The 12,981-nt window shown below is 42.2% G+C and overlaps 1 protein-coding gene across 3 annotated transcripts in view; it reads left to right on the forward strand.

Annotated features, from left to right (window-relative positions):
* Positions 1-12,981, forward strand: part of LOC147257793 (protein sidekick-1-like) — a 234,687-nt gene that overhangs the window by 193,242 nt on the left and 28,464 nt on the right. For all 3 annotated transcript variants that reach the window (XM_086211962.1, XM_086211963.1, XM_086211966.1), the window contains 6 exons: positions 3,443-3,564; positions 3,661-3,773; positions 6,555-6,705; positions 9,009-9,249; positions 9,564-9,679; positions 11,953-12,139. In XM_086211962.1, the coding sequence (XP_086068088.1) occupies positions 3,443-3,564; positions 3,661-3,773; positions 6,555-6,705; positions 9,009-9,249; positions 9,564-9,679; positions 11,953-12,139 (930 nt within the window). The remainder of the gene's footprint in view (positions 1-3,442; positions 3,565-3,660; positions 3,774-6,554; positions 6,706-9,008; positions 9,250-9,563; positions 9,680-11,952; positions 12,140-12,981) is intronic.

A 12,981-nucleotide genomic window follows, 5' to 3' on the forward strand; every position in this document is an offset into this window, starting at 1 on the left:
ATAATCTGCTCATGTAGCTCTCCCACGCTTTCCAAATGTTATCAGTCCACATGGATCAAATTCAGACGGTGAAACAAGACATTTTGAGGGGTTGTGTGACCCTAAAGACAGTTCATCCACTGCTTTATGGCTACAACAGTAACAATGTATTTGGCTGAGCTTATGATTTCATCATGTATCAACTGTGGTTTTTAGTAACCGTAGAAAAAATTGCAGCGCTATAGAAGCAGAGTGCATCATAGTCGAAAAGTATGGCCACCGGAGGGTAAAACACACGGCACTACAATATGCAACCAAGGAATGATGTGCTGAATGTGACGAGATAAAAAAGCCGACATCAGGTTGACTAAATTGGATTTTACAACGATACCAGATTATTGGGGGTTTTAACTTTAAGAAAATTAAATAGAGTGCATCAAAATAGGAGTTGTCTATACCTTAATGGCAAAGCAATTTACATTGTTGTCTTGTCATTCCTTCACACTCTGACACAGACGGCGGGGAAGCTGCTGTTCAAAGCATTAGCTTGTGGGTCAGCAGAAACTCAAGTTTCAGGCAATGTTGTTGACTTAAGAGAGTGCCGTTTGATTTATTTGTGACAGAAGTCTCGGTATTCTGAATCTCAAGCATTTTTCTGGTTGATATCTCACCTCAACGCCTGTAAACACCACACCAATTTTCTCTCCTCAGAGGCAATGTTATTCAGTTCGGCAGCTCAGTTCTTTAGCCTGTTGGTAGTTTGTGTCATCATGCAGCAGCATTCAATCATTTTTCAGTTTGTAGCCAGCAGACAGAATTGAAAATGGAAGACCTCCACGCAATACAAACTCCCTGGTGACGCTCACCAGGGATGAACTGTTTTCCCCCCTCTGTCACTTAAACGCACTCCGTCTCTTCAGATTCCGACTTGTAATTTGCTATTTCTCCTAATAGTAGATATTGTCTACCTTCCCTTTGTCAGTACCGTTATTGTCATCCAGGTTATCTTAGTCATGATCCTTTTACTTTTCAGTTAGAGATTATTTTTAGGGAGGAATGAAAACTACAAGATACAGTGCATTAATACGGCGTGTTAGATAAAAAAGAATGTGAAGACGTGTCTGAGCTACAGCTCGGGGATGGCGTTGCACTGCAGGTGGAGTCGCCTGCCCTGAAATTGTAGTCCATGTTGAAGAGTCCTTGAGCAAGATACTGAATCACTTCTGGTTGCCTCTCGGAGTAGTAGGCTTCACCATGAATGAATGAATGTGTGTGTGCATGAGGCAACATTGTAAAGCCTCACGAGTACCTTAGGGTAGAAAAGTGCTGTACAAATACGCCCCGTTTTCCATCTTGAGGGATCGTCAGGATGTTTTCATACCTGTGTTGTTTATATGTGAGACGGGTGTGGATGATGTGGTGCGAAGAGCATTTCCAAGCTGACCCCTGAGCTCTTTTCAGCCTCTCCCTTGTGCCATTCTGCCTGCTGCAACGGGTCTGACAAATTGTTCATTTCCTGTCACTCATTATTGCCATGGAGATGGAACAATGTAAGGAGGAGGATGGGTCAAACATAATTCATGAGGTTTGCAGCCCACTAAGACGGTTGTCAGGCTTAGACTGACTTGCATTTCATTGTGTATTTAATTCATCTGCGTTGGCACACAGATTTATCTGTATAGTCAACCTGGAAATTTGAAATAAATCACCCTGCCAAAGAGAGATATACAGCTGTAGCATGAGTGCCTGGGATTTAGTGAAATTAACAGTTTTATACTGCGACCGATCTTTTATTTCCCTTTCTAATGGCCGAGCACGGACACATGAGCTCATAATTAAAAGGACCAGAGTCGATCTCTCGGCTCGCTCGTACTTACAGACTTTTTTGTATTCGCATTGTGATTGGTGTTTATTTCTTTCTTATTTTCTATTATCGCTATTATTGCAAGTGTCAAAGAGATAAGCCATGTTACGCTCCAGACATTTTCTTTCCAGTTTTGGCTTTCTGCATATTTATATCATTGTGTAACAACACCGAGTTGGTTTAGTGGAGAGGAGAGTAACATAAATCTAGATGAAAAATATGAGGAGTCTGTTTGCTCAGGTGTTCATTCTATTGTTGCCAGATATTGAAGCAGACATTCATCTTAATGGAGAGCCCTGGACAATACTAAATCAACCTCCTCAGAAGGAAAGGTAATAATACTAAACCGAATTTCAAAAGAGCTGCCAAATTAAAATAACCACTCTCCTAGGTAGAGCCGGGTTTCTCTTTGGAGTTAAGACAAAAAAAGACTTGCTTCCTGTCAACGTTGTAGATTTAGCGATGAGCATCAGGACAGGAGCTCAAGTGGGTTGGCCACATTTCCACAGGTGAGGAGGTGGATCGCACGTTGGCGTAAGGCTGGTAGTTTTAGAGCCAGAAAGAATTTCCTTGGTTTGGTTTCCCTGTGGTTCTGCCATTTTTATTTATTTATTTTTTTTAGGAATAAGAGAACAGTATCATTGTCTCATTAGTATCCCATCAGGTTTTGAGACCTCCTAATACCCCGACCCTGGGTGGTCATGTGCAGCAGGCAGTCGATGCTGGTGCAGGCAGAGGGGGAAGCAGTTTGACAAACAGCAACCCAATCACAAGTTCCTCCTGCCTTCCCTCAAACTGAGAACCACCCGAGCTGCTTGTGCTGGCCCATTAAGACTCAATCATTCTTCAAGTAACAACACACGCAGCTACTTCTGCATTTTCAGACATGAAAGTGAAGCTTTTAGTGATAAATTGGTCATATTTCTGAGCAGTAATAGGTTTCACAGGAAGCAGCCTTTTTGGATGTATCCATTAGAGATGCTTTTGACACTGCAGGTGTGGGTGGCTCCCTCAGGAGCAACACTTGGAACTGTTGGATCTCAATCACCTGCAAAGGGTGATGCCAACATTGAGTCAGCCAGGTTGTGTTTTTCCGTCATACAGGCAGACTGAGCACTGGTGAGAACAGGAGCAGAGAGGAGTCTGGTTCTGAGGTCCTCTGGCACCTCAGAAACCTTTCAGACAGAAATACCAGTGGTTTCAGGGCCATACCAGTGTTCTTTAAAAAGCAGTACATCTTCAGCTGATTATTTATGTTTAAACTCTTTGCATTGAGAAGTCCCTGTAAAACTATTATTCGCGTCATTAATTTCATGTCTGTTAATCCATCGTTTTGAAATCATTCGCTATGCTGTGATCCCTCTCTATTTGCACATTCATGCACCTGATAGAGCTCAAGCTGGCTGATGGGAGTTCACGATATCGCAGGTTAAACTTCTCGTACACACCACCTCTGTTTCCACAGTGACAGGAGAGCAGCAGTCCCAAAGGTTTGGGTAGCAAATTATCTCAATAGTTTCAGAGTACAGCCAATGCAATGGTGGAATATTACCTTGAAAAGTGCTGCCTAAAGTCACATACTTTGTCTCTCCGCTGTAGAGCTTCCTGGTGCACCGTCCAACCTGGTCATCTCCAACATCAGCCCTCGCACTGCAACGCTTAGGTTCCGCCCGGGTCCTGATGGAAAGACCGCCATATCGCGTTGGATCGTAGAAGGACAGGTGGGTGTGTCTGCATTTGTCTCTGTACATGTTTTCACAGACAAACAAGAGGAAAATCATTTCTATCTCTCAACTTCCTTCTCTTCCTACACACAGGTAGTCAAGGAGGATGGACAGGTGGGGGCGTGGAGAGTTGTCTACCAGAAAGACAATCAGCCAAATGCTGACACGCTGGAGATCCCAGACCTGACCCCGTTCACTCAGTACAGGTGAGTGTCAAACACACACACAGCCCACACTTGAACAGAAACAACCACTACATTCACACACACACACAAACACACACACACACACACCACACTGACTCACAAATCTCACTCTCCACCAGTTTCTGCAGTATTGCAAGTCTTCGTTGAAGTTAGATAAATCACGGAGACACACAGAGAGACAGTTCCATCTGAGACTTTTCTGTTTGTCAGCACCTTCACAGCTGCTGCATGCAGATCCTTATTACCCTCCCGCAACTAGCTAGAGGGAAGGAGAGTGAAGTTAAGTGGAAAGGGGAGGAGAAGGATGAGCGAAGAAGAGGAGAAAGGTGATGAGAAAGCGGGAAGGGCAGCAGAGAGCATTAAAGAGGAGACAAAGGGATAAAGGGGCCAGGAGAAAGGGGGGGGGAGAGGGGTGTGTTTAATCCCTGCCTAAAGGCCGCGTGGATCTACAGTTTGCAAACGTGATCTATTGGAACTCTGAATAGAAGCAACTCATCCTCTCCTCTCTTTCCACGTCTTTCTCCTTCTATCTATAGTATCAGCCGTATTTATCAGTCTACGTGTCAACTCTGTGTCATGCTCTTTGTATTGCCCCTGTCATCTGTAATGGGATTGCGGTGTGTGTGTGTGTGTGTGGGGGGGGGGGGGGGGGATTATGTTGTCACACACAACACCAGTGGGACATTCGATGAAGTGAGGCACTTGTCTGTGTTTCTTATCCCTGTTTTAAGTCCTCTTTACCCCTTTCTCTCCATCTCCCAGTACCCAATACAGGGAAGACAACTCATAGAAGTTGTCTCTCTCTCTCTCTCTCTCTCTCTCTCACACACACACACACTCTCACACATTTATCACACACTCTCACACTGAGGCGTGGTTGCATTTAGAAGTAGCAAATGCTCCCTCATGTATCGTGTTGTATGTCAGCTTTTTTTTTGTTTTTTTTTACTTAGTTTTACTTCTTTTCTCACTGAACGTGTCCTCGGATAACGTCAGGAGCCTTTTGAGAAATCCTGTTCCTCAACTTAAAGAATAAAGACTTTCACAGCATAAGTCAAAATAAAGGTGTAACTATAAATCATGAGTGAAGTTTGGCATAAAATGAAAACTCCTTATCATGTATATTGAATTGATTAGAATTTATAGCCCTAGTGCTTTGAAGAGTTCTACATTTGATGGCACACCGTCATTTAATGTGTGTTTTTTAGAATAAGCAAGTAATGTGATCTCACCACATTTATTATGATAAACTACATGGCATTTGGAGAGCACATACCTCCATCTGAGCAAACTCAGCACAACGCAATATAAAAAAAAGCGCTTCTTTTTTTTAACAGCAATTTTAAATGGAAATGGAAAATTTAATGGGTTCTTTTGGCCCTTATGACTCTGCTCTACCAAGTTTGGTTAAATTCAGCCTGTCTATTTTCTATTTTGATATGTTTTTACCAAAAATGTTACATCCTTAGAGACAATGAGTCAGAAAAGAAAAGTAATTCATTTGGATTTGGTTGTTTTTCTTCTCATCAGTAAAATAAGCAGATTTCTGGCTTGTCGCGTTGGATTCAGTTAGAAGCGTAACTGTCAGCACATCCACTTCTATCAGAAACAGCTTTTCTTTCTAAGCGCCCAAGGCTGTTATCAGAACCAGCTGGCGGGTGTGTCGGTGCAGCCACTCTTATCACTTGATCAATCAATTCGAACAGTCAAACAATCAGTTCATTAACCACATCAGGCCCGTCCAGTCTCATTGGGCTCATTAGGTGCTGTTTACCAGGCTAATGTGATCGCTGGTTCTGTTTGCTTTACCATTGTATTCCACTCCGCCGTACAAGAGGATGAAACCTGCCAGCTCTCCCATGTGGTTGGAATACCAGATGCTAATGCTAATCTGAAACAGAGGGTGACAGACGAAATTCAGCAAATTTATTTGGCGACGCAATAAAATTCTCTCACGACGCACCTGTGCACCCAGTCCTTGGGTGGATGATGTTGTGGAGTGAACCAGTCGGGTACTACGAAGCAATTTGTTTAATTTTATTGTTATGAGGCTGAAACTTCCTCCCTCGACATAAGCACAAATAGTCCAAAGATATTTTTGATCACTTTTCCTGTGAACGCAGGTTCTCTTGTTGATATTAGCTGTAATATTTAGGCTGGATTACTCTCGTCTAGCGTACTGCAGTATTTTTGTCATATATTTGATCCACCCAATCAGTTTATCATGTATGCTGGTAACATTTGTTGAGCTCGGTTGTTTCATTTTCTGTTTCCATTTCTATAAAAAAAAAAAAAATCAAACCTCTGATATCAGCCGTATATTAGGAGCAGCAGTAGTTATGAACTAATTTTTCATTTTTGTCATGGAGCGTTTGAATACTTGGTCCTCTGGTGTTTAATTATGCACTTGACTAAAATTGGACTCTAGAGAGACAGATTCTGACACGGACAGTTAAAACGTACGCAGCAGCACAGGCTGACATCTTGACTTTTACTCTCTCATATGGGTCAAGAGCAAAAAAAAAACAGATCCCACATTTTTCATGGCCCCTTTATGCCGGGTAAACTCTGTCTTTTAAGCATCGCTCTTCGAGTTTGTGTCATTGGTTATTAATTAATTATAGTCTTCAGGGTATCTTGATTACATCACTCTGACATCATCATTTCTCACTTTAACCAACGTCTCCCGGGCTGAGTTGTTCTCCGCATGACAGGTAAACTGAATTTGATGAATGACATCAGTGGAGTGCCCTTTTTAAAATGGCTTTCTGTTCTCACCAGGTTCAGGATGCAGCAGGTGAACATTGTTGGCTCCAGTCCCCTGAGTGCCCCCTCCAGGCTGATCCAAACTTTGCAGGCTGCCCCAGACACACACCCCTCTAACCTAACCCTGCTATCAGCTACACAGACAAGCATTTGCTTCAGCTGGAAGGTACTGGAATACACCACACTTAGCCTCAACACAGTGATAATTTATTGTTATTTTGAATTTTCTCGGTTTTGCATCTTTGCTTGAATTGTGTGTATCTGTGTACGTTAGCTCACTAGCCTCAGGATGCAGGTTGAGTAGCTGACAGCCCGTAACCAGTGTCTCTCCCAGTTATCAGCGCTAACACTAATCTGTCACATTCCCCATTCACTGCATTGACTGCTAGCAGCCCAAACTGGAATGTAATTTTCTCTCTACTGTCTTTTCTCTTTTGCTCTTGTCCCCCTTCATTCTTTGCTCCCTCTCTCTTTTTCTCTCCCCTCCCCTCTTCTATTATAACATAAATGGAGAGCCGAGTATTTTCCATTTAAGAGTTGGAATGAGAAAAAGAGCCTGTCAAATCAGACACAGACAGTAGGCACTATAGTCTACCTGTGCAGCATGCTAATGGGATTTTACCTGCATATTAGCACCCAGCCTGAGCTATATGCTAGGTTTTCTGCTATAATAGAAACATCACGGTGGTTTCGGCTAAGGCTATTATTCTAAGCTGCATATTAAGGGTAATAAAGCTAATGTGACATTCTGTATTATGGCTCCTAAATGTTAAGATGAGCTAAATCACTGGGGTATTTAAAATGACTGGGTGTCTCACTTTCTTATTACACAGCAGAGAGCAAGCACTGTACAGAGATAGTTAAAATTATCTGTGGAATTACAAACTGCAAGCAAAATGAGCTTCTGTCTAACATGATTTTAGAGCATTGACTAATAGGTGGTTGTGGCTGAAATTTTTATAATGACATGGTGGATCATGAGCAGAGTGGAGAGATTGAGGAGACAGAGAAAAAGCATAGATAGGGGAAGGGAGGGTGACAGGAAATGAGATTGAAAGCGCGTAAAAAAAAAAGGATGACAGTGGGTCAAAAACAAAGGGAGTAGAGGGTAAAAGAGAGAGAAGGCTCAGGAGATGGGATGTCAATGGGAAGGGATGTAGGTGATGGTATGCCACCTTACAGTTGGTGGCAGTCAGACTTTCTTCTGGTTCATCTTTTTTTCATCACAAAACAAGTTCAGCAGTGGCGAGCAGAGTGCCTTTCAAACAGCAGACTTGAGTTCAGGGACTTTTCGAGATAAACTTATAACTCCGTAAGCTGAGACATGGTAAAGTTTGTCTGTCCGGAAATTAATTGTTTTCACTGTAGTTTCACCCCTGATGTGAGTTTTCACTTCCAGGTTAAACACCAACGTGAATCCTGGGGACTCCCCGCAGAACAACAGGGCGATTAGGGAGCAATTTAGGCAAATACTTGCTGGAGTAATTCAATTCCTCACTGCATTATCTAAGTGCATTACTCATAAATCTGACTTGGTGTGATTTTTGTTGGACCAACCTGTTCACATGGATTTTAAAAGTCTAGTTTTGGTCAGACTAACACCGTAATATGATTTTTTCTGGGAGTTTTTGCTGCAGCTGCTCTGTCAGGACAGATCTATGCTGCTAAATTAACCCTAATGCAACAACTGAAGTTTGTGGTCCCAACAGAAGTGACTTTATTTGTTTATTTTGGAATGTTAAACCCTGAAAATAAGATTTTCCTTCACAGCTTGGTACTCTTAAGTAATTGAGTTCTTAAATTTCTGCCAGAATTCCACAAACTACTTCCATGACCTAATCAAAATGTCATGACATTTGGATTAAAAAAAAAAATAATGAGATATATTTAGTTGGCATGTTGCTAACACCAGCACCATCCCGATAAAGCAGATCAGCGGAGATTTCATCATTGAACTCTTGATAGATAATCATTTTAACGTAAACTTAGATTCTCCCCTTTTTTTGTCATTGTACTGAGCAAACAGGGTTTTTTTGTGTGTCATTATCAGATTATCATTTTATTAATCACAAATATACCCACATTTGCATCTCATTCACTGCTTTAAGTGTTTTGGTCTGTTGAAAGCTCTTCTTCCATTAATTAAAGTCACAATTAATTAATTTCACCAAGTGCAGTCACAGCACCAGGTAGCCAAGTGCTGACACCTCATGAGATAGGCTACTTACACAGTTCAGGATTGACTGATCCTCATTAATCAGGCTGTGGTAGAATCGAGTGCACACTCATGGAAATTATCAACAGACAATTGTTTTCTATTTATTATCAGCATGTATGTGTGTATATGTGTGTTTGTGGGGGGGGATGGGGTGATGTAATATCATACAAAACAATGTAGTGAAGCAAAAAGAAAAACTCCTTTTTTAGCACCTTTTTTTGTCTCCTTCTTTCTCTTTGAATGGTTTCCAGACGCTTCCAGAGTCTGAGTTCAACAGCAGCCCAGAGACTGTGGGTTACCGGCTTCGTGTGTGGAGGACAGACGGCAAGGGTGAGGACCGGATTGAGGATGTTGAGGGCTCAGCTGAGACCACCGAGGCCACAGTCGAGGGTCTGGATCCCTGGACCCACTACCAAGTCCAGATACAAGCCTACAACTCTATTGGACCCGGACCATGGAGCAACACTGTCACAGCACAAACAGCAGAATCTGGTAGGAACATAAACTCCCATCACTGAGCTGTCTGGTCGATTAGTAGGGCATAAGAAGACAGATGGATGAGGAACAAAATGCTCCGATTCTCTACCTGAGTCTCTTTTTCTGCCACCTCTTTCTGCCCTCTGCGCTCGGCCTCTATTTCATCGAGGGGGGAGATTGACGGAGGGAGGGAGGGGAAGGAGGAGATGATTGAGATAAAATCGAAGATTGGATCAGAGTGTGAAGTAGCACTGAGTAAGCTGTGTGTGTGTGTGTTTGTGCGTGTGTATGTGCGTGCGTGCGTGCGTGCGTGTGTGTGTATTCTCTAGTTCCATCAGGATCTCCTGTGAATGTGAGTGCTGAGGCAGTGAGTTCCTCCAAGATTCTGCTCACATGGTCTCCTCTCCCTCAGGCAAAGAAAAATGGCGTCATACTTGGATATAAGGTGCACAGAACACACACGCGCATGCAATCACACCCTGGCATTCTCACTTGCCCATTATCGCTTCCTTAACACCTTCACACCTTTCACACAGATGCACACAGAAATTGAACACATAATTTTGATACAAGACAGATATGATGTAATAACTAGTAACTGCCCTAGTTTGTTGTTACTTCAACTTAACTGCTCTTGAAAGCAACCAGCAGTAACAGTAAGTACATTTAGGGCATGTTTGTAAATGCATATGAGTGTTTCATGTTCAGTACCCTTTCAAAAATCTTGCTTTTATCAAGGACCAATCGACCTTTGGATTATTGATTTAGGGAAGACAGACAACCTGCTGAAACCTAAACTGCCATGTCGTGCAGAGAAGATTGTTGTCTTGTAGTTTGCATGCATGATCTGAAGATGCTCTGGAGATCCTACATGAGTGGGTTTTGGTCCATGTGTGCAACACACTAAAAAAACATTCAACAATTCATCCACTTCCGCTAACCTGATATTGTGATTTTTTTTTGTATTTCTTCAGCTGAAGAAGTCATTACTGCGGATGGGGATGTCGTTGACATATTTGGATGTACAGGGCTTTAAGGAAGAGGTGGATAAATACTATTGATGGTTCAATACAGTGTGCACTCATTTTTTGCCTGAGTGCACCACTTACTGGCAGTCACAGCCTGTCTTTTACACTGCTTTTTGCGGGCTCCCACGCACAACCCTTGGGGATTTATTATAATGTACTCCACTTTTTTGTTTGATCTTGAAATAAAGAGAAGACATGTACCAGTTTGTCTGTATTTTAGCAACATTCTTCCCTGTTCAGTGGCATATAACGCCCATTAAAATCCTGGAAATAGAATATTTAACTAAGATTAAGCACATGGAAAATGTTTTATGGGAAAGTGAAATGCTGTTGATCTCCATTCGAGAACAAGGCAGCCAGAGAAGGACTTAAGAGGAAGCAAATAAAGGGAATGCAACTTGACTTGTGTAGACGTTGTTGTGTTATAAATACACACATCGACAAGAAGAAAAACAGACTGTGAACACTATAAAGCAGTGCCATCCTTTCAGGTCATATAATCCGCCATGCCCAAAGCACATCACACACTGTGTGTGTTCTTGTGCCCCAGTGAGAATCGCACAGAGCAAAATGCCCACCGTGTAAATAGATGAGAAGAGGCTGCCAGCAGCAGCTCCTCTGTGCCTTCCATTATCATGCACTCTTCCTGACTATTTCTGTTTTTAGGCATTTAAAGTCGGAACTGACAGTTGTCTTCAAAATGGTTTTAGGTGTGGCAGGGAGTTCATGAACATAAAACTGAGAGAGAAGAAAGAGTAATTCTTGACAAATATTCAAATTGGATCCAGAGATAGTACAGTGTTTGCTGATGAGGGCACTGGAATCATTTTCCTGGTACGTTTTTGGAGGTGTTTCAGCAAGTCTGGTGATAGTTGTTGTTTTGTTTTTTTTGTTTTCTTAATATCAACAAATCCCATGAAAATTAATGAACAATGAATTGTTCTGACTAACAAGCGTTGTCTTTGAAGCCAGAGCTCAGTAAATCATTTTCCTCCATTGTTGTAAAAAAAAAAAAAATGATAAAAGCACATCAGTGAGTCACACAGTCGCACTGTGTAACATCTTCCTTCATTACAGTTAACATTAGCACTGCAGGGAATTTTGAGTCGATCCCATAAACACTGTCCGGCTGCCATGAATGGCAAATCCTTGTGAAAATACGTGAATTGCTAATTTACGCCTGTGTAAGTAACATTTGATTTTCTTGTTGAGTTGGAGCGAGCAGGCCTTGGTGTGAGTGCTGCAGATAGCTCTAAAGTCTGGATGGACTCGGGGAGTGACTGGCTGGTCTTTCTACCAGACTTGTTAATTGTTACCAACAAAAAAAAAAAAGTAAACCTGTTTTGCAAGGAACCACTGCAGAAACAAGAAACATCAAGTTGCAGATGGCATATAAAGCAAACACAGATTAAACACCAAGATAAACATCATTAAAATGCATTGCCAGGGATAAATAAAGGGAGATATTCAGAAATGTACAAAGCTCCTGATTGACTCTCGATTTCCACTTTTTTTTCATGAATGTTTTGATTTAAACACAGTTAATCAAACACAGCTTCAAGTTAGCGTCCAGTACATTTCAGGCACAGATAATAGCTACCGTGCCTCGCTCTTCTGGACCTACGGACATGTCAGAAGAGGACAGGCTGCACCTGCCAGTGTTGACATGTTTGGGTCTGTGTGTGTCCAGGTGATGTACATTCAGAAGGACTCGGAGGGTCCTCCCATGGTTCAGGTGGTGGAAGGCGAGGGGAGCTCGTCGCTGCTTCTCGGAGCTCTCCAGAAGTACACAATGTACATGCTGCAGGTGCTGGCGTACACACGGATGGGTGACGGCCCTCCCAGCCACCCTCTACTTCTCCGAACCAAAGAAGATGGTAGGATCCTGCTCTTCCTCAGGCTGACCTTTCTATCCAGCATTTCTCACCTCTGTGACTATTCTCACCTCTTTAGACCACAGCTGTCAGCACAGCCATCAGCCTGTCGCTCCTTCACCTCCCTGATTACCCACCAAGTTCAGGCAAAACATGGAGCACAGACTTTTTTTCTGTGTCAAATTCCATACTAGCATGCTAGCATGTTAATTGATACAGAAAAAGTGATCGAATGCCAGGAGTGTTAGTGTGAAACACTGCATGCTATTTCCTGGGAAACTCTAGGATATGAAAGCACTGGATACTGATGCAGGCAAAAATATCCCACAATCCAATGCAGTAGTGATGACGGTAGCATAACAGAGTGGTGCACAGCAACTAAGGCGTAACATCAATAACGGTTCCACTGAAGTCCAAATATAAGTTTTTGCTTTATTTTTGAGCTGCGCAACTCCAACCAGCAAAGAAACTTTTATGAAACGATGTGAGACATATATACGTACGGTACTTATTACTGTTTATTCACACAAAAATATGCCAAAAATACTACATGCAGTGCACAGTATGAGATTTTATATGCAACAATTGTGAAAGGAGTGTATTTGTGTGTACCATCTCAAGACATACAGACATCAAGGCACCATGGCAGATTTTTTTTGAGGATTCCACTAACCTACTCTGCTCTTTTTGAATAATAAAACAGAAGCACTAGGACACAGACACACACACACACACACTCATACACAGAATGGCTTACGTACACACACTCCATCAAACATTGTTAGATTTGAAAAGTTTTTCTCATTTCAGGATCAAACAACAACTGGGAAGTCACGTCTTCCAAT

This window comes from Aulostomus chinensis, chromosome 8, assembly GCF_037954235.1.
Source record: "Aulostomus chinensis isolate RoL2024-O1b breed Wild chromosome 8, RoL_Achi_v1.0, whole genome shotgun sequence".
In the NCBI taxonomy this organism is placed as follows: Eukaryota; Metazoa; Chordata; class Actinopteri; order Syngnathiformes; family Aulostomidae; genus Aulostomus; species Aulostomus chinensis.